This window comes from Haliotis rubra, unplaced genomic scaffold (assembly GCF_003918875.1).
Source record: "Haliotis rubra isolate DU_JTF1 unplaced genomic scaffold, ASM391887v1 Scf512, whole genome shotgun sequence".
Taxonomy (NCBI): domain Eukaryota; kingdom Metazoa; phylum Mollusca; class Gastropoda; order Lepetellida; family Haliotidae; genus Haliotis; species Haliotis rubra.
In genome coordinates this window covers 654,736-677,687 of record NW_025767205.1, presented here as the reverse complement: position 1 = coordinate 677,687, position 22,952 = coordinate 654,736, and the positions used below count along the sequence as shown (strand labels likewise).

Genomic DNA, 22,952 nt, shown 5'->3' with positions numbered 1-22,952 from the left:
CAAGAAGGTTAACAGTCATATGACTCATACCACCGGGTACCCATTTTCTGCTGGGTGAACAGAGGCAATTCGTAACAAACTCTCTTGCCAAAGGTGAGACCACATGTAACAAAGTATCTTCTTTATTTCAGGACTCACAAGGCCACGGGCCTATAGTATATTCCATTATTAATACAATATAAAACTTCATGGAACATATACATACTTACATTTATCCATACCCTGTGTAGTTATTAATCAGTTTTCTTATTTATTTTTTCATTTATCCAATTGTATCACTTGTCTCTGGTGTGACCACATAGGTGCTTCGTTGTGGGGCAGGGCAGAAGTCCAAAGCCTCTCAGGAGTCAAGCTGCCAAACATGGTCACCCAGCCAAGGGCTCTCTGTGACCAACGTTGCTTTACTTCACCTAACTGAGACCTGCGCTCTATGCACACACCACACACACACCACACCGCCACGACTATCTGTGTCAACTAAGTTGTCGAGCCTGACACTCAATCCCGTTAGAATTCATCTTCAACAACTCCTGCTTGTCAGAAGATGCTCTTGTCAACAATCACCAGTTCGACAATAGAATAGGTTACATTTGGAACAATATTGCCAGTGTATAGGTGAAATACACCAATCAATGTAGTTCATGGGAGTAATTCCTCTGGAGAAATATAATATGAAGGAACACTTTCACTAATTAACACGGAGAAAGTTATATAATTATACAACCACCACCACCACTGCTACCGATACTTCTACAAGACGTGCCACCACTGCTGCTGCTGCTGGCTAGCACTGATGCTGCCACTATAAATGGTACTTCTCCTATCTCTATTACGTTAAGCATTGAATCTTCATCCGCGAAACCATTGAAGAAACAACCGGGATTGTGGGGCCAGACGTGATTGACGGATATTGTCGAAATGTTCAGAACAATTGTCTAGATGTCAGTTACTGGATAGTCTGGTCCAGATGATTATTTACAAACAAACACGATCCACTACAATTGCCGCTATTACTGTTACTTCTGATGATAATCATCCACCTGCTTCATATCACAGGGGTAGACTAGTGGTTGTAGCGTTCACTCGTCAAGCCGAAGACCTTAGTTCCATTCCTCACATTGTTACAGTGTGCGAGGCCCGCGTCATCAAATTGCTGGAATATTGGTAACAGCGGTGCAAAATCATATGCATTCACTACTCTTATCTCGTACCGAGTTTCATGATCTTAAGTACTACTACTAGCTGTACCACCACCACCACCACCACTGCTAGTACTACCACCACAACCACTACTATTACTACTATTACTGCTATTACTACTACTACTACTACTACTACTACTACTACTACTACTACTACTACTGCTACTACTACTACTACTATCTCATGCTGTGGAGATGGACATATACAGTTGGATATTTAAGCAATGAGCGTAGAGACACTTTAAGCATACTTCTCGAAATACTTTTGTTTACTGTGTGATATGATGTTTTCTGTGTGATATGATGTTTACTGTGTGATATGATGTTTAATGTGCAGTATTCACTTGACTTGATCGTAAGACACAAAACATGCAAACGCATGCGCGCGTGCGCACACACACAAACCGTCATTATCAAAGCTCGAATGAGCACCGTTTGCGTTATGCTTCCTCATAAAACAGACGAACATTTCTGAAAGAGCTCCATGATTTTTTCTGTCGATGCATGTTTCCTTTGTTTTTCAAGTTTACTCACACTGACATTACATTACATTTGACTCGCACCGCTTCTCCCTCACTCATACACCATGACTCACTACAGGCGACTACAAGGTGGAACATGAGTTGGTAAGTTCTCCACCAGGTGTCAGTGGTATCCCAGGCTGGTATTTAATGTTATCAATGTCACTTGGAGTTACAGGGGATACATAAAGTGTATTGTAATATAGAAGAACTGGCGCCTAACATTTTCCTCTGTGTATGCAGTTACTGGGAACAACGTAACAGTGGTCCTTATATACTTATGTAGTGTGTATTATTACAATTTACGACGCCGTTTATAAAATATTTGGCCTTCACTCTGTGGAGGTTCATAACTGAATGTCCATTCTTATACACTTAATGTCACTGTTGTGTACTTTTAAAGTATCTATGAAAGTATCTTTGCAGACAACCATACAGCAACCGAACAACAATATATAAATATTAAAATATTTCTTCATATCTGTTCCACATAATTTTCGTCCTTCTTCTCTTTCTAATGACTGGGGTAGGTCCTTCGATTCCCCACATCTGCGTGTCCCTCCGGTATTGCTGGTCCTTTCAAAGTGGCGTACAACCATACCGAACAACAATACAGAAGATGTGCTTTCTATACTGCAGCATGATGCCTCGTAGGAAGGACAGGGTTTGCTCTTACTTCAGAATAATGACAAGGTAGGAAAGAAGGTGTTACTGCAGCATGTTACAGGTAGGAAAGAAGGGTGCGCTTACTGCAACATGTTACAGGTAGGAAAGAAGGGTGTGCTTACTGCAGCATGATGCATGTAGGAAAGAAAGGTGTGCTTACCGCAGCATGATATAGGTAGGAAAGAAGGGTGTGCTTACTGCAGCATGATGCAGGTAGGAAAGAAGGGTGTGCTTACTGCAGCATGATACAGGTAGGAAAGAAGAAGGTGTGCTTACTGCAGCATGATGCAGGTAGGAAAAGAAGGGTGTGCTTACTGCAGCATGATACAGGTAGGAAAGAAGGCTGTGCTTACTGCAGCATGATACAGGTAGGAAAGAAGGGTGTGCTTACTGCAGCATGATACAGGTAGGAAAGAAGGGTGTGCTTACTGCAGCATGATACAGGTAGGAAAGAAGGGTGTGCTTACTGCAGCATGATGCAGGTAGGAAAGAAGGGTGTGCTTACTGCAGCATGATACAGGTAGGAAAGAAGGGTGTGCTTACTGCAGCATGATACAGGTAGGAAAGAAGGGTGTGCTTACTGCAGCATGATACAGGTAGGAAAGAAGGGTGTGCTTACTGCAGCATGATACAGGTAGGAAAGAAGGGTGTGCTTACTGCAGCATGATACAGGTAGGAAAGAAGGGTGTGCTTACTGCAGCATGATGCAGGTAGGAAAGAAGGGTGTGCTTACTGCAGCATGATACAGGTAGGAAAGAAGGGTGTGCTTACTGCAGCATGATACAGGTAGGAAAGAAGGGTGTGCTTACTGCAGCATGATACAGGTAGGAAAGAAGGGTGTGCTTACTGCAGCATGATACAGGTAGGAAAGAAGGGTGTGCTTACTGCAGCATGATGCAGGTAGGAAAGAAGGGTGTGCTTACTGCAGCATGATACAGGTAGGAAAGAAGGGTGTGCTTACTGCAGCATGATACAGGTAGGAAAGAAGGGTGCGCTTACTGCAGCATGATACAGGTAGGAAAGAAGGGTGTGCTTACTGCAGCATGATACAGGTAGGAAAGAAGGGTGTGCTTACTGCAGCATGATACAGGTAGGAAAGAAGGGTGTGCTTACTGCAGCATGATACAGGTAGGAAAGAAGGGTGTGCTTACTGCAGCATGATACAGGTAGGAAAGAAGGTGTGCTTACTGCAGCATGATACAGGTAGGAAAGAAGGGTGTGCTTACTGCAGCATGATACAGGTAGGAAAGAAGGGTGCGCTTACTGCAGCATGATACAGGTAGGAAAGAAGGGTGTGCTTACTGCAGCATGATACAGGTAGGAAAGAAGGGTGTGCTTACTGCAGCATGATACAGGTAGGAAAGAAGGGTGTGCTTACTGCAGCATGATACAGGTAGGAAAGAAGGGTGTGCTTACTGCAGCATGATACAGGTAGGAAAGAAGGGTGTGCTTACTGCAGCATGATACAGGTAGGAAAGAAGGGTGCGCTTACTGCAGCATGATGCAGGTAGGAAAGAAGGGTGTGCTTACTGCAGCATGATACAGGTAGGAAAGAAGGGTGTGCTTACTGCAGCATGATACAGGTAGGAAAGAAGGGTGTGCTTACTGCAGCATGATGCAGGTAGGAAAGAAGGGTGTGCTTTACTGCAGCATGATACAGGTAGGAAAGAAGGGTGTGCTTACTGCAGCATGATACAGGTAGGATAGTAGGCTGTGCTTACTGCAACGTGATACAGGTAGGAAAGACGGGTGTGCTTACTGTAGCATGAAATAGATAGGACAGAAGGGGGTGCTTACTGCAGCATGATGCAGGTAGGAAAGAAGGGTGTGCTTACTGCAGCAAGATGCAGGTAGGAAAGAAGGGTGTGCTAACTGCAGCATGATACAGGTAGGAAAGAAGGGTGTGCTTACTGCAGCAAGATACAGGTAGGAAAGAAGGATGTGCTTACTGCAGCATGATGCAGGTAGGAAAGAAGGGTGTGCTTACTGCAGCATGATACAGGTAGGAAAGAAGGGTGTGCTTACTGCAGCATGATACAGGTAGGAAGGAAGGGTGTGCTTACTGCAGCATGATGCAGGTATTGAAGAAGGGTGAGCTTACTGCAGCATGATACAGGTAGGGAAGAAGGGTGCGCCTACTGCAGCATGATGCATGTAGGAAAGAAGGGTGTGCCTATTACAGCTTTAAGTGTGCAATAAGTGTGCTTATTACAGCATATATGTGTAGGAAAGAAGGGTGTGCTTACTGCAGGATCATATAGGTAGGGAAGAAGGGTTTGCTTACTGCAGCATGATGCAGGTAGGAAAGAAGGGTTGGGTAACTGCATCATGATACAGGTAGGAAACAAGGATGTGCTTACTGCAGCATGATACAGGTAGGAAAGAAGGGTGCGCTTACTGCAACATGTTACAGGTAAGAAAGAAGGGTGTGCTTACTGCAGCATGATGCAGGTAGAGAAGATGGGTGTGCTTACTGCAGCATGATACAGGTAGAAATCAAGGGTGTGCTTACTGCAGCATGATACAGGTAGGAAAGAAGGATGTGCTTACTGCAGCATGATGGAGGTAGGGAAGATGGGTGTACTTACTGCAGCATGATGCAGGTAGGAATAAAGACTGTGCTTACTGCAGCATGATACATGTAGGGAAGGAGGGTGTGCTTACTGCAGCATGATGCTGGTAGGAATGAAGGGTGTGCTTTCTGCAGCATGATACAGGTAGGAAAGAAAGGTGTGCTTACTGCAGCATGATGCAGGTAGGAAAGAAGGATGTGCTTACTGCAGCAAGATACAGGTAGGAAAGAAAGGTGTGCTTACTGCAGCATGATGCATGTAGGAAAGAAAGGTGTGCTTATTACAGCATTATATAGGTAGGAAAGAAGGACGTGCTTACTGTAGCGTTATATAGGTAGGAAAGAAGGGTTTGCTTACTGCAGCATGATGCAGGTAGGAAAGAAGGATGTGCTTACTGCAGCATGGTACAGGTTGGAAAGAAGGGTGTGCTTACTGCAGCATGATACAGGTAGGATAGTAGGGTGTGCTTACTGCAACGTGATACAAGTAGGAAAGAAAGGTGTGCTTACAGGAGCATGAAATAGATAGGACAGAAGGGGGTGCTTACTGCAGCATGATGCAGGTAGGAAAGAAGGGTGTGCTTACTGCAGCAAGGTGCAGGTAGGGAAGAAGGGTGTGCTTCCTGCAGCATGATGCAGGTAGGAAAGAAGGGTGTGCTAACCGCAGCAAGGTACAGGTAGGAAAGAAGGTTGTGGTTACTGCAGTATGATGCAGGTAGGAATGAAGGGTGTGCTTACTGCAGCATGATACAGGTAGGAAAGAAAATGTGCTTACTGCAACATGATGCAGGTAAGAAAGAAGGATGTGCTTATTTCAGCATGGTACAGGTAGGAAAGAAAGGTGTGCTTATTGCAGCATGATACAGGTAGGAAAGAAGGATGTGCTTACTGCAGCATGGTACAGGTTGGAAAGAAGGGTGCGCTTACTGCAGCATGATGCAGGTAGGAAAGAAGGTTGGGGATACAGCATCATGATACAGATAGGAAACGAGGATTTGCTTACTGCAGCATGATACAGGTAGGAAAGAAGGATGTCCTTACTGCAGCATGATACAGGTAGGGAAGAAGGTTGTGCTTACTGCAACATGTTACAGGCAGGAAAGAAGTTTGCGCTTACTGCAGTATATAATGCAGGTAGGAAAGAAGGATGTGCTTATTGTAGCATTATATGTGTAGGAAAAAAGGGTGTGCTTACTGCAACATCATATAGGTAGGGAAGAAGGGTTTGCTTACTGCAGCATGATGCAGGTAGGAAAGAAGGATGTGCTTACTGCAGCATGATACAGGGAGGAAATAAGGGTCTGCTTACTGCAGCATGATGTAGGTAGGAATGAAGGGTGCACTTACTGCAGCATGATGCTGGTAGGAAAGAAGGGTGTGCTTACTGCAGGAAGATTCAGGTAGGAAAGAAGGGTGTGCTTACTGCAGCATGATGCAGGTAGGTATGAAAGGTGTGCTTACCGCAGCATGATACAGGTAGGAAAGAAAGGTGTGCTTACTGCAGCATGATGCAGGTAGGGAAGAAGGGTGCACCTACTGCAGCATGATGCATGTAGGAAAGAAGGGTGTGCCTACTGCAGCATGATGCATGTAGGAAAGAAAGGTGTGCTGGATGCAACATGATGCAGGTAGGAAAGAAAGGCGTGGTGCATGACAGAAAGACTTATGGGATAAATACAGTATCATCCATGGTGTGAGCAAGTGTGAAATGAAAGGAAGGATGCGCAGGTAGATAAGAAGTGGACGCTTACTGCAGCATGAAACATGTAGGGAAGAAGGGTGTGCTTACTGCAGCATGATGCAGGTAGGGAAGAAGGGTGTGCTTACTGCAGAATGATACAGGTAGGAAGGAAGGGTGTGCTTACTGCAGCATGATGCATGTATTGAAGAAGGGTGAGCTTACTGCAGCATGATACATTTAGGGAAGAAGGGTGCGCCTACTGCAGCATGATGCATGTAAGAAAGAAGGGTGTACCTGTTACAGCATTAAGTGTGCAGTAAGCGTGCTTATTACAGCATTTTATGTGTAGGAAAGAAGGGTGTGCTTACTGCAGGATCATATAGGTAGGGAAGGAGGGTTTGCTTACTGCAGCATGATGCAGGTAGGAAAGAAGGATGTGCTTACTGCAGCATGATACAGGTAGGAAAGAAGGGTGTGCTTACTGCAGCATGTGAAGGTAGGAAGGAAGGGTGTGCTTACTGCAGCATGATGCATGTATTGAAGAAGGGTGAGCTTACTGCAGCATGATACAGGTAGGGAAGAAGGGTGCGCCTACTGCAGCATGATGCATGTAGGAAAGAAGGGTGTGCCTATTACAGCTTTAAGTGTGCAATAAGTGTGCTTATTACAGCATTTTATGTGTAGGAAAGAAGGGTGTGCTTCCTGCAGGATCATATAGGTAGGGAAGAAGGGTTTGCTTACTGCAGCATGATGCAGGTAGGAAAGAAGGGTTGGGTAACTGCATCATGATACAGGTAGGAAACAAGGATGTGCTTACTGCAGCATGATACAGGTAGGAAAGAAGGGTGCGCTTACTGCAACATGTTACAGGTAGGAAAGAAGGGTGTGCTTACTGCAGCATGATGCAGGTAGAGAAGATGGGTGTGCTTACTGCAGCATGGTGCGGGTGAAATCAGGGTGTTAACTGCTGCGGCATGATACAGGTAGGAAAAGAAGGATGTTACTGCAGCATGATGGAGGTAGGGGAAGATGGGTGTACTTACTGCAGCATGATGCAGGTAGGAAATGAACCGTGCTTACTGCAGCGCATGATACATGTAGGGAAGGAGGGTGTGCTTACTGCAACATGATGCTGTGTAGGAATGAAGGGTGTGTGCTTTCTGCAGCATGATACAGGTAGGAAAGAAAGGTGTGCTTACTGCAGCATGATGCAGGTAGGAAAGAAGGATAATGCTTACTGCAGCAAGATACAGGTGGGAAAGAAAGGTGTTAACCTGCAGCATGATGCATGTAGGAAAGAAAGGTGTGCTTATACGGCGTTATATAGGTATGAAAAAGAAGGACATGCCTACTGTAGCAGCGTTATATAGGTAGAGGAAAAGAAGGGTTTTGCTTACTGCAGCATGATGCAGGTAGGAAAGAAAGGATATTAAGCACTGCAGCATCGTACAGGTAGGAAAGAAGGGTGTGCTTACTGCAGCATGATACAGGTAGGATAGTAGGGTGTGCTTACTGCAACGTGATACAAGTAGGAAAGAAAGGTGTGCTTACAGGAGCATGAAATAGATAGGACAGAAGGGGGTGCTTACTGCAGCATGATGCAGGTAGGAAAGAAGGGTGTGCTTACTGCAGCAAGGTGCAGGTAGGGAAGAAGGGTGTGCTTCCTGCAGCATGATGCAGGTAGGAAAGAAGGGTGTGCTAACCGCAGCAAGGTACAGGTAGGAAAGAAGGTTGTGGTTACTGCAGTATGATGCAGGTAGGAATGAAGGGTGTGCTTACTGCAGCATGATACAGGTAGGAACGAAAATGTGCTTACTGCAACATGCTGCAGGTAGGAAAGAAGGATGTGCTTATTTCAGCATGGTACAGGTAGGAAAGAAAGGTGTGCTTATTGCAGCATGATACAGGTAGGAAAGAAGGATGTGCTTACTGCAGCATGGTACAGGTTGGAAAGAAGGGTGCGCTTACTGCAGCATGATGCAGGTAGGAAAGAAGGTTGGGGATACAGCATCATGATACAGATAGGAAACGAGGATTTGCTTACTGCAGCATGATACAGGTAGGAAAGAAGGATGTCCTTACTGCAGCATGATACAGGTAGGGAAGAAGGGTGTGCTTACTGCAACATGTTACAGGCAGGAAAGAAGTTTGCGCTTACTGCAGTATATAATGCAGGTAGGAAAGAAGGATGTGCTTATTGTAGCATTATATGTGTAGGAAAAAAGGGTGTGCTTACTGCAACATCATATAGGTAGGGAAGAAGGGTTTGCTTACTGCAGCATGATACAGGGAGGAAATAAGGGTCTGCTTACTGCAGCATGATGTAGGTAGGAATGAAGGGTGCACTTACTGCAGCATGATGCTGGTAGGAAAGAAGGGTGCGCCTACTGCAGCATGATGCATGTAGGAAAGAAGGGTGTGCCTATTACAGCTTTAAGTGTGCAATAAGTGTGCTTATTACAGCATTTTATGTGTAGGAAAGAAGGGTGTGCTTACTGCAGGATCATATAGGTAGGGAAGAAGGGTTTGCTTACTGCAGCATGATGCAGGTAGGAAAGAAGGGTTGGGTTACTGCATCATGATACAGGTAGGAAACAAGGATGTGCTTACTGCAGCATGATACAGGTAGGAAAGAAGGGTGCGCTTACTGCAACATGTTACAGGTAAGAAAGAAGGGTGTGCTTACTGCAGCATGATGCAGGTAGAGAAGATGGGTGTGCTTACTGCAGCATGATACAGGTAGAAATCAAGGGTGTGCTTACTGCAGCATGATACAGGTAGGAAAGAAGGATGTGCTTACTGCAGCATGATGGAGGTAGGGAAGATGGGTGTACTTACTGCAGCATGATGCAGGTAGGAATGAAGACCGTGCTTACTGCAGCATGATACATGTAGGGAAGGAGGGTGTGCTTACTGCAGCATGATGCTGGTAGGAATGAAGGGTGTGCTTTCTGCAGCATGATACAGGTAGGAAAGAAAGGTGTGCTTACTGCAGCATAATGCAGGTAGGAAAGAAGGATGTGCTTACTGCAGCAAGATACAGGTAGGAAAGAAAGGTGTGCTTACTGCGGCGATGCATGTAGGAAAGAAAGGTGTGCTTATTACAGCATTATATAGGTAGGAAAGAAGGACGATGCCTACTGTAGCGTTATATAGGTAGGAAAGAAGGGTTTGCTTACTGCAGCATGATGCAGGTAGGAAAGAAGGATGTGCTTACTGCAGCATCGTACAGGTAGGAAAGAAGGGTGTGCTTACTGCAGCATGATACAGGTAGGATAGTAGGGTGTGCTTACTGCAACGTGATACAAGTAGGAAAGAAAGGTGTGCTTACAGGAGCATGAAATAGATAGGACAGAAGGGGGTGCTTACTGCAGCATGATGCAGGTAGGAAAGAAGGGTGTGCTTACTGCAGCAAGGTGCAGGTAGGGAAGAAGGGTGTGCTTCCTGCAGCATGATGCAGGTAGGAAAGAAGGGTGTGCTAACCGCAGCAAGGTACAGGTAGGAAAGAAGGTTGTGGTTACTGCAGTATGATGCAGGTAGGAATGAAGGGTGTGCCTACTGCAGCATGATACAGGTAGGAATGAAAATGTGCTTACTGCAACATGATGCAGGTAAGAAAGAAGGATGTGCTTATTTCAGCATGGTACAGGTAGGAAAGAAAGGTGTGCTTATTGCAGCATGATACAGGTAGGAAAGAAGGATGTGCTTACTGCAGCATGGTACAGGTTGGAAAGAAGGGTGCGCTTACTGCAGCATGATGCAGGTAGCAAAGAAGGTTGGGGATACAGCATCATGATACAGATAGGAAACGAGGATTTGCTTACTGCAGCATGATACAGGTAGGAAAGAAGGATGTCCTTACTGCAGCATGATACAGGTAGGGAAGAAGGGTGTGCTTACTGCAACATGTTACAGGCAGGAAAGAAGTTTGCGCTTACTGCAGTATATAATGCAGGTAGGAAAGAAGGATGTGCTTATTGTAGCATTATATGTGTAGGAAAAAAGGGTGTGCTTACTGCAACATCATATAGGTAGGGAAGAAGGGTTTGCTTACTGCAGCATGATGCAGGTAGGAAAGAAGGATGTGCTTACTGCAGCATGATACAGGGAGGAAATAAGGGTCTGCTTACTGCAGCATGATGTAGGTAGGAATGAAGGGTGCACTTACTGCAGCATGATGCTGGTAGGAAAGAAGGGTGTGCTTACTGCAGGAAGATTCAGGTAGGAAAGAAGGGTGTGCTTACTGCAGCATGATGCAGGTAGGTATGAAAGGTGTGCTTACCGCAGCATGATACAGGTAGGAAAGAAAGGTGTGCTTACTGCAGCATGATGCAGGTAGGGAAGAAGGGTGCACCTACTGCAGCATGATGCATGTAGGAAAGAAGGATGTGCCTACTGCAGCATGATGCATGTAGGAAAGAAAGGTGTCCTGGATGCAACATGATGCAGGTAGGAAAGAAAGGCGTGGTGCATGACAGAAAGACTTATGACATAAATACAGTATCATCCATGGTGTGAGCAAGTGTGAAATGAAAGGAAGGATGCGCAGGTAGATAAGAAGTGGACGCTTACTGCAGCATGAAACATGTAGGGAAGAAGGATGTGCTTACTGCAGCATGATGCAGGTAGGAAAGAAGGGTGTGCTTACTGCAGAATGATACAGGTAGGAAGGAAGGGTGTGCTTACTGCAGCATGATGCATGTATTGAAGAAGGGTGAGCTTACTGCAGCATGATACAGGTAGGGAAGAAGGGTGCGCCTACTGCAGCATGATGCATGTAGGAAAGAAGGGTGGGGTTACTGCATCATGATACAGGTAGGAAAGAAGGGTGTGCTTACTGCAGGATCATATAGGTAGGGAAGGAGGGTTTGCTTACTGCAGCATGATGCAGGTAGGAAAGAAGGGTGTGCTTACTGCAGCATGATATAGGTAGGAATGATGGGTGCGCTTACTACAGCATGATGCAGGTAGGAAAGAAGGGTGTGCCTACTGCAGCATGATGCAGGTAGGAAAGAAGGGTGTGCTTATTACAGCATTATATCTGTAGGAAAGAAGGGTGTGCTTACTGCAGGATCATATAGGTAGGGAAGGAGGGTTTGCTTACTGCAGCATGATGCAGGTAGGAAAGAAGGATGTGCTTACTGCAGCATTATGCAGGAAGGAAAGAAGGTTGTGCTTACTGCAGCATGATATAGGTAGGAATGATGGGTGCGCTTACTACAGCATGATGCAGGTAGGAAAGAAGGGTGTGCTTACCGCAGCATGATGCAGGTAGGAATGAAGGGTGTGCTTACTGCAGCATGATACAGGTAGGAAAGAAAGGTGTGCTTACTGCAGCATGACACAGGTATGATAGTTGGGTTTGCTTACTGGAGCGTGATACAAGTAGGAAGGAAGGGTGTGCCTTCTGCAGGATGATATAAATAGGAGAGGAGGGTGTGCTGGATGCAGCATGATGCAGGTAGATGAGATGTGTGTGCTTACTGCAGCATGATGCAGGTAGGAATGAAGGGCGTGCTTACTGCAGCATGATGCAGGTAGGGAAGAAGGGTGCGCTTACTGCAGCATGATGCAGGTAGGAAAGAAGGATGTGCTTCCTGCATCATCATGCATGTAGGAAAGAAGGGTGTGCTGGATGCAGCATGATGCAGGTAGGAAAGAAGGGTGTGCTGGATGCAGCAAGGTACAGGTAGGAAAGAAGGGTGCGCTTACTGCAGCATGATACAGGTAGTAAAGAAGTGGACGCTTACTGCAGCATGAAACAGGTAGGGAAGAAGGGTGTGCTTACTGCAACATGATGCAGGTAGGGAGGAAGGGTGTGCTTACTGCAGCATGATACAGGTAGGAAGGAAGGGTGTGCTTACTGCAGCATGATGCATGTATTGAAGAAGGGTGAGCTTACTGCAGCATGATACAGGTAGGGAAGAAGGGTGCGCCTACTGCAGCATGATGCATGTAGGAAAGAAAGGTGTCCTGGATGCAGTATGATGCAGGTAGGAAAGAAAGGTGTGCTGGATGCAGCGTGGTGCATGACAGAAAGACTTATGGGATAAATACAGTATCATCCATGGTGTGAGCAAGTGTGGAATGAAAGGAAGGATGCCCTGGAAACACTTGCAAGCTGATTAATTAAAGAAAAGGTTATTAGTGTGTATACATATTTATTGTCATTGAATTCAACGAAAGCCTGACCTAACACACCGGGAAGGTTATTGTGTCCTATTTGATCTGAGTTTCGCACGGTCGAAGCCCTTGTCCCCGGGGCACACTGTCTTCACCTGGCAGCAGAGGGGATAGACATCGGTCGCATGGGGGGTGTCGGTGTAGCAGTTCGTGGGAGTATTCACAAAGCCGCAGCTGTGACGACAAATGGCAACAGACAACGTTAAATGTACTCACCGGTGTTCTGCAAGTTGACGCTATCCAAAACGCACGATAATTAAATGAAGAATGAAATTATCTACTTGAATAAACATCTCTGAATATTTCTATTCATGACGACTATGTTAACATCGATTGAGGTCGGGACGACTCCTTTATTCCAATCAGGTTGTGATTCATGGCCCAAGGTCTCCATATACGGTAGGTATTGTTAACAAAGGGCTAACAAGCATTTTCCTCCTTTCGTAGGCCTGATCACACAAATGCCGTTGTTTAAAAGAGACTTACCCGTAACAGGCGTACCCTTCCTCATGGCAATCGCACCTGCAACATGGGGTATAATGGATTTTTATGCCATCATCATTAAAATAACAACATATCGCTATTTGGTAAATGGTTTGAATGTGTATCTGACAATTTGACAGCTCTAGCTGCTCAATTATTCGGGAACCATATTTAATTAACCCCCATATAGCCATTTTTATTCATTTCATAATTATGTTTGTTTGTATGCTTTTACCATTCGTGCGCACCATACATTGATTTTAGATATCTGCCATGTTACGATCACATACGAGCATGACGTGCAATACTTGTAGCTGTCATTAAACAAATATCAAGTTTGAGCAGACTGTCCCTACAGCTCGATAACTTACAAAATCAATTTGATTGTGTTGTTGATAAGAAAGTAGGGGGTCTCCCCAACTGACAACTACTCAAACGTGTCAGGTTATTGATATGTGGAATGCTGGCATGCTATTAAGGGCTATTGCAAGAGATGCTGCTTGTCATCCAGAGACTATCAGCCGATTAGCCAGAAAAGTGACAGCATGCTAATGACGGTAAGGACCGTCAGTGTTCAGGTCGACCATGAGTGGCAACTTCTAGAGAAGATACAGCCCTTCTCCGAATCACAAGCCTTGAACCGTTCGTGTCAACTTGCGTGTTCAAAGCGGAATGGCTTCCACATCGTCGTTTGTCCATAAGAACGCCTACAATCGGTCGGTAGAGAGTCGCGGAATCCACCTGACGTCCGTTGAGCACAAAGCAGCAGGAGTATTTGGTGTCAGGCTCATCACTGGAATTTGACGTCATCGGGAAGGGTGCACTAGTCGTGTCTGGTGCCACAGAAACCATGCATATGGAGCGTGAACCGTTTGGTGGGGGTTCGTTGCGTTGGTTCGCAGGCCTTAAAATTTGACCTTTTGGCAAAATCTGAATGAACAACGGTACATTGAAATCCCAGACTGTGTTGTTGTTCAACATGTCGATGACCATCCTCTGAACACAAGGCAGTCTCCATGGGCGACAATGCCAGCATACGTGTCGGTTGTGATTTATTACGTCAAGAGACTGTAACAACTTTACCTTGACCCGCTAGGAATACATATTTCAATCTCAGAGAGTACATTTAGGACATTGTAGGACGCCGAATACGCCAGGGAGATAATTCAGTACATGTGTTGGATCCAGCCCTCCATCAAGAATAGAAAGCAATACCTGGACGTCAGATGCGTCAATGAGGATAATTAGGGATGTTTTTTTGTAGTTTTCGTAGAGGAGGTTACACCAGATACTGACATTGTACTAGATTATAGATACACATGTGATTTCTTGAGGATATATACCATGTGTATATCATGTACGTATGTTACGGCATGCGGTGTGTGGATGTTGCGAGAGGCGGCTGTCGACGCAATAAAGTTCCATCTCTTGTTAGGACAGAGTTAATAAGGCGCCACTGTATGTGGGATGTGTTAATCAGAGTATGTACCTAGAACAGGCCCCCTCATGCCAGGTGTCGCCAGGCTGATGGTTGTTGGGACAGTCCCCTACAACACATAATACAATATACGTTATTGGAATGTTTGTTGTTTACCACCGCACCAGTTCTGTGGCAACGGTCTGTAAATAGTCGATTTTGGATCAGACAATCCAGCGATGAACAACATGAGCATCGATCTATGCAACTGGGATACGATGACATGTTATTGGAAAAGTATGGAGAAGTTATCCCGTGAGTGTGATTTGGGGTGGTAACATCCTAAATTAGGAATAACACTGTATTTACCAAGTGTCGACAAGGCAAATACATGGTGATTACTCTCACTACAGGCTAGAATTATATTATGCATACGAATCCGTCATACCACCTGAAAAATGTGTTCATCGATTAAGACTGTAAATTCAATTAGAGCTCCAACTAAATTGAGATGCCGTTTAAAATACATATTAAGTATAGGATGTCTAGTGACCATGACTTTGATGACAGACTGCAATTCCTGTAAAGAAGACTTAGATGACGAATACTCGGTAGTATTCGTATGTCCAGCATATACTAACCTAAGGTCTATCTATCAATCACAGGCTCATGCAAGAGACACTCAATAAGAACCTACAATATTTATCATGCTGGCCAAAACGTTGTCTTGTGATATACAATCCCAACAAAACAAAAGCTATACTTTTCAGTCTTAAGAATAATAATACAATTCTAAATTTAGAATTTGAAACTCAGTGTGTACGTTTGGAAAGATCTCATAAACATCTTGGAGTAACATTTTCTTCTGATTGTAAATGGAACACACATATTGATAACATTGTAAAATCAACGTCCTTGATGGTTTAATCAATGAGAAAAATAAAGTTTATGTTAAACAGAGACACTCTTAATAAGATTTATATTGTATTCATAAGACCACATCTTAAATATGTTTGTGAATTGTGGGATGGTTGGTCGGTAGATTTAACCGATAAAATTGAAAAAGTTCAGTTTGAGGCCATCAGGATAGTTACTGGTTTACCAAAATATGCTACTAGAGATAATCTGATATATGAAACAGGTTGGCAAATGTTAAAAGAAAGAAGAAGATGTCGTAAACTGCCTTTATTCTAAATAATCTACAACACAAATTCTCCATCCTACCTTTGTGATCTTATGCCTCAAACTGGTGAATCTAGGACAAATTATAATCTTAGAAACATTCGTGATCTTTCCCTGTACTATTCCCGCACAAATCTCTACAGTCAATCATTTTTCCCATCATCTGCACAACTTTGGAATAATCTCCCTTTATATGTTTGAGAATCAGTTTCCCTTAAAAGTTTTAAATCGCACATAAGCTCGCGTAAGTCAAACCCACCAGGATATTACTCATTTGATAACAGAAAACTCAATGTAATTCATACCCAGCTAAGATATTCAAATAGTAGATTTAATGGTGATCTATAAAGGATCGATCTCAAAGAGAACCCAGAATGGAATTGTAAATTTACCTGTGAAAATTCTCAACATTATTTTATGGAATGTTCTTTGTATTCTGTTATCAGACAGGAAATGTTTCAAAATATTAGCAGAATTTGTAACATTAAAGCACCAACAAACCTAGACGTACTATTAAATGGCAGTGCATATCTTCCGTATAGTGACAATATTCACATTTTTAAAGAAGTTCAAACATATATATCAAATTCCAAAAGATTCAGTGATTGGATATAATGTGTATGATCTAAATAATTCATGTTTTCATTGTATTGTATATATCATTTTGTATATATCTTTCTATCACTGTACATATAGTTTGTTTCACTTTTGCATGTAAGCACTGTAAATAGGAGAGGGTTTCACTAAGTTGGCATAACTTGTACCCAATCCATTCTCTTGAATAAATATGTTTAAATCAAATCAACCTAAGGTCAAGATATTTGCCCTTGTATTATGAATGTCCTGCCATGCACAACGACAGCTGTATGTCCTAGCTACCTCTTTATCAAGGATAAATGTTTAAAGAAATTATAATGAAATTCTGACATTTTCCTATATTTTTCTCATCCCTTACAAACATTAGACTCCACCTGAACATTGCACGTTTTCCTGGTACGTGCGTAATAATGTGTATTACGTCAAGAGGACGGGGATTTGTAAGTCGGACAGTGACAACCCTTCAACTCTAACCTGTTTCCTAGACAGTAATGTGCCTAGTCAACACGTTTTGTTTCTTTTTTCCGTTAGCGGCAATCCATCTGTTTGCCCGCTAGAGTAACCACCCTTTATCAAAGGGAAGCTACTCTAACCCCACGAGAAGTCACATTTGTTAGAGTCTGTCTGTCCAAATATATAACGTTGTGACATGCAGAGTCAGGTGTACAGACACACAAACATTCTGAAACAAGGTCACAGGTTGCTCTATGTCGCCCAAGTTCAACTGTTATACATTAGGGAAATGGGCACATGTCTACAAGTACAGACCTATGAAAACTGATCCACAACTGTCCTCGCCAAATATATATCTCCAACGTTACCACACATTTTCTGATTTTACCTCAACTTCGCATCCGTTAGACACTGATTTTCAGAGTCGCACTGTATATTTCTAACAATGACAACTACTATCACTGTAGCTGCTGCAGGTTAAACACTGACTCGATCGCCGACTGACAAGATGGACGCCATGTTTGTTTGTAAACACTGACAGTAGTACCTACTTGAACTTTCAAATACCTTTTTTCATCCGTTGGCTTTTTCTACCAGTGTGCCTTTTCGCTGTCTGATAAATTACTTTACATGAATCATTTGTGTCAACTTTCACAAATCATGTAAAATGACACTGTGTTCCCTGGTATCATTAGCACGTACTACACCATTCATATATGCCAGGCTTTTACCATCACCAACACCAACACCAACACCACCTACACCACCTACACCACCTACACCACCTACACCACCTACACTGTCACAAGAGCATCCTGGCCCTCACCCCATATAAGCCTCACCTTTCCCGTCCCCTCCCCTCCACCACTAGACATTGTCACAAATACGTCCTTACCCTCCTTCATAGAGGCCCAGCCGCTGGCCCTCCCAATGCAAGAAATGGCTGACAGGAGACACACGAGCGTCCAGCCTACCGCTGCCATCACAAATTGACATACACCTACACAAAGACCTGAGATTGTCACGCCACAGTATGTTATTCCTTAATACACCTCATTCTTACCGGCAGATAAGATAATATAAATATAGTATGAAGGTCAAGAATTTTGTCGTTAAATACTCGTTCAAGTTACTTCCAAGACCACATGTTTGTTCACACGTGCATGTTAACATCGACTCATTCTCTCTCGGGAGTAGTAATCTTTAACGATCTGACTGCTTGCTTTCTCGTCATCATCAATATCCTTTTGTTTCCTTTAATCCCCCCAAACACTTTCACGTCAAAGCCAGGTGTCTTCTTGATATACTATGGTATTTTACGACAGGGTTCGACGATGAAATGTTACCGGAACTTTTCAAGGTTTAACCCATGTCGGTACAGTTTGTCTTTATATAATGTCCCACTTCCCATGTATGAGTGCGATGTCTCCGAGATTAAAAAAAAAACCGGTGTACAGTTTTTGATTGATGTTGAAGCTGGGATGCCACTTACAAAAGTAGACGGATGTTGATAAGGGATTTTACGACCGTTTCGAGTACTACTACTACCACCTGCTGCCGTGGCTCTTGTCCTTTGTGTGTTTGTTGTTTTACTCCGCTTATAAACGCAATATTCCAGCCATGTCGGGGCGGTCTGTACATAACTGAGTCTCGACCAGACAATCCAGTGATCAACAATATGAGCATCGATCTACACAGTTGGGATACACTATAGTAATTGGCAACTTATAACGCGCTGAACTCCCCGCCAATTAAAGGTTAATAGTCATATGACTTATACCACCAGGTACCCAATTTCTGCTGGGTGAACAGAGGCAATTCGTAACAAACTCTCTACCCAAAGGTGAGACCGCATGTAACAAAGGACCTTCTTTATTTCAGTACTACAAGGCCACGGGCCTATAGTACAGTCCATTATTAATACAATATAAAACTTCATCGAACATATACATACTTACATTTATCCATACCCTGTGTAGTTATCAATTTAACATTTATCCAATTGTATCACTTGACCACATAGGTGCTCCGTTGTGGGGCAGGGCAGAAGTCTAAAACCTGTCAGGAGTCATGCTGACAAACATGGTCACCCAGTCAAGGGCTCTCTGTGACCAACGTTGCTTTACTTCACCTAAATGAGACCGGCGCTCTATGAACACCACCACACACCAACACGACTAGTGTCAACTAAGTTGTCGAGCCTGACACTCAATCCCGTTAGAATTCATCTTCAACAACTCCTGCTTGTCAGAAGATGCTCTTGTCAACAATCATCAGTTCTACAATAGAATAGGTTACATTCGAAACAATACTGGCAGTGTAAAGGTGAAATACACCAATCAATGCAGTTCATGGGAGTAATTCCTCTGGAGAAATATAATATGAAGGAACACTTTCACTAATTAACACGGAGAAAGTTATATAATTATACAACCACCAACACCACTGCTACCGATACTTCTAAAAGACGTGCCACCACCACTACCACCACTGCTGCTGAGGCTAGCACTGATGCTGCCACTATAAATGGTACTTCTCCAATCACTATTAGGTTAAGTATTGAATCTTCAGCCGCGAAACCATTGAGGCAACAACCGGGATTGTGGGGTCAGACGTGATTGACGGATATTATCGAAATGTTCAGAACAATTGTCTTGATGTCAGTTACTGGATAGTCTGGTCCAGATGATTATTTACAAACAAACACGATCCACTACAATTGCCGCTATTACTGTTACTTCTGATGATCATCATCCACCTGCTTCACATCACAGGGGTAGACTAGTGGTTGTAGCGTTCACTCGTCAAGCCGAAGACCTTAGCTCCATTCCCCACATTGTTACAGTGTCCGAGGCCCGCGTCATCAAATTGCTGGAATATTGGTAACAGCGGCGCAAAACGATATTCATTCACTGCTATTCTCTCGTACTAAGTTTAATGATCTAAAGTACTACTACTAGCACTACTACCACAACCACCACTGCTAGTACTACTACTACTACTACTACTGCTACTGCTACTACTACTACTACTACTACTACTACTACTATCTCATGCTGTGGAGATGGACATATACAGTTAGATATTTAAACAATGAGGGTAGAGACAAGTTCAGCATCCTTTTATCGAAATACTTTTGTTTACTGTGTGATATGATGTTTACTGTGTGATATGATGTTTGCTGTGTGATATGATGTTTAATGTGCAGTATACACGTGACTTGATCGTAAGACACAAGAAATGCAAACGCATGCGCGCGTGCGCTCACACACAACCGTCATTATCAAAGCTCGAATGAGCACCGTTTGCGTTATGCTTCCTCATAAAACAGACGAACATTTCTGAAAGAGCTCCATGATTTCTTTTTCTGTCGATGCATGTTTCTTTTGTTTTTCAAGTTCACTCACAATGACATACAGACGACACATTACATTTGACTCGCACCGCGTCTCCCTCACTCATACACCATGACTCACTACAGGCGACTACAAGGTGGAACTTGAGTTGGTAAGTTCTCCACCAGGTGTCAGTGGTATCGCAGGCTGGTATTTAATGTTATCAATGTCACTTGGAGTTACAGGGGATACATAAAGTGTATTGTAATATAGAAGAACTGGCGCCTAACAATTTCCTCTGTGTATGCAGTTACTGGGAACAACGCAACAGTGGTCCTTATATACTTATGTAGTGTGTATTGTTACAATTTACGACGCCGTTTATAAAATATTTGGCCTTCACTCTGTTGAGGTTCATAACTGAATGTACATTCTTATACACTTAATGTCACTGTTGTGTACTTTGAAGTATGTATGGACTGTGTCGTTCGTGTTACTTCGGGTTTGCAGTGACAACCATACAGCAACCCAACAACAATACATTGTATATAAATATTAAAATATTTCTTCATATCTGTTCCACATAATTATCGTCCTTCTTCTCTTTCTTCTGACAGGGGGGTAGCCCATTGGATAAGATTGTCACACCGAGGGTCCTGGTTCGATTCCCCACCTGGTGTCCTCCACCGTGGTATTGCTGGTCCTTTCCTAAAAGTGGCCTATAAACCATACGCATTTTGTAACGTGTATATATACTGCTAGCCTCGTCTGTTTCTATTCTCCACAATACCCAAAGCGTCCTGTCTCTCCGTGTGTGTGGTTGTGTCGTTCCGCCATCGCGCCTGGTGTGTGTCGTGACCATCACGTCTTCGGCCATCCCTGTACACACACTGCAGCTACTTAACGGTCTGTTCTAGAAAACAAACGTTCGGAAATAGCCGGGATGCTTGAAACAATGTCCATCCAGCTTCCGTGTTGCATTAGGACACAGCCAGGTGTGTGAAGCAGGTCGTCGTGTACGTATTGATGCAGGAGCTGACGGAGGCGGAGGCTGATGGTGTTGTGGACGCGCTGTATCTGCTCTCTACCGTATCATGGCTGTATGCCTGGAGTTGGTTGTATTGACAATCCCGAGGAGATTGTCAGGTCTAATAACCGAACATATAAAAAAAGTGGGCTGGCGTTAAGAATATGAGAGAATGATTTTTGTCAATACATTTAATGACGTTGTGAGTGTACATACAATCTTAATGTGTGAGTGAGTGAGATCCTGAACTCTTCCTTAAATACATTCCGTTGTGAGTGCACATTCTCGAAGTGTTAGTGAGAGCATGAATAATTCCGTAAATACATCACATAACGTTGTCAGTGTACACCCAGCGTTAGTGACACAATGACGACTTCCTGAAATAAATTACATAACGTGGTGATTGCACATTCTCGATCTCATCGAGAGCATGAATAATTCCATAATACATTACGCAATGTTGTGTGTACATCGTCGTCGCGTTAGTGAACGAGATCATAACGTTGTGAGTGTACAGCATAGTTGAGTTAGTGAGTCAGAGCGTGAACACGTCTATAGCTGCATTACATATGGTTATGAGTGCATATTCTCGATGCGCTAGTGAGAGTATGAATAATTCCTTAAATACATTACATAACGCTGTAATCGTTTCGTGAGTGAGTGAATGACTATGTCCTTATTTTAATTTAATTTACGAAACGTTCTCGTCGGTTTAGTGAGCAAGATCATGAACACATATTTAAATTCATTTATTACGTTCAGTTAGGGAGCAAAATCACGAACACATATTTAAATACATTTATTACGTTCAGTTAGTGGGCAAGATCACGAATACATATTTAAACACATTTATTACGTTCAGTTAGGGAGCAAGATCACGAACACATATTTAAACACATTTATTACGTTCAGTTAGGGAGCAAGATCATGAACACATATTTAAACACATTTATTACGTTCAGTTAGTGAGCAAGATCACGAACACATATTTAAACACATTTATTACGTTCAGTGAGTGAGAGCATGAACACATATTTAAACACATTTATTACGTTCAGTTAGGGAGCAAGATCACGAACACATATCTAAACACATTTATTACGTTCAGTTAGTGAGTGAGAGCATGAACACATATTTAAACACATTTATTACGTTCAGTTAGAGAGCAAGATCACGAACACATATTTAAACACATTTATTACGTTCAGTTAGTGAGTGAGAGCATGAACACATATTTAAACACATTTATTACGTTCAGTTAGTGAGTGAGAGCATGAACACATATTTAAACACATTTATTACGTTCAGTTAGGGAGCAATATCACAAATACATGTTTAAACACATTTATTACGTTCGGTTAGTGAGTGAGAGCATGAACACATATTTAAATACATTTATTACGTTCATTTAGTGAGCAAGATCAAAAATACATGTTTAAACACATTTATTACGTTCATTTAGTGAGTGAGAGCATGAACACATATTTAAACACATTTATTACGTTCAGTTAGGGAGCAAGATCACGAACACATATCTAAACACATTTATTACGTTCAGTTAGTGAGTGAGAGCATGAACACATATTTAGATACATTTATTACGTTCAGTTAGGGAGCAAGATCAAAAATACAT

General features: G+C 43.1%; 1 protein-coding gene across 2 annotated transcripts in view; it reads right to left on the bottom strand.

Annotated features, from left to right (window-relative positions):
- LOC124292308 overlaps positions 1-17,985 on the bottom strand; it is a 43,717-nt gene extending 25,732 nt beyond the window's left edge. The window contains exons 1-4 of one of the 2 annotated variants that reach the window (XM_046729381.1): positions 17,853-17,985; positions 14,798-14,855; positions 13,312-13,347; positions 12,791-12,999 (exon numbers count right to left, since the gene is read on the bottom strand). In XM_046729381.1, coding sequence (XP_046585337.1) covers positions 12,852-12,999; positions 13,312-13,347; positions 14,798-14,855; positions 17,853-17,940 — 330 coding nt within the window. In that variant the 5' untranslated portion in view covers positions 17,941-17,985 and the 3' untranslated portion in view covers positions 12,791-12,851. Of the gene's footprint in view, positions 1-12,790; positions 13,000-13,311; positions 13,348-14,797; positions 14,856-17,852 lie in introns of those variants that run through there. The other variant, XM_046729382.1, reaches the window with a different exon arrangement.
- Positions 17,986-22,952: the final 4,967 nt, after the last annotated feature.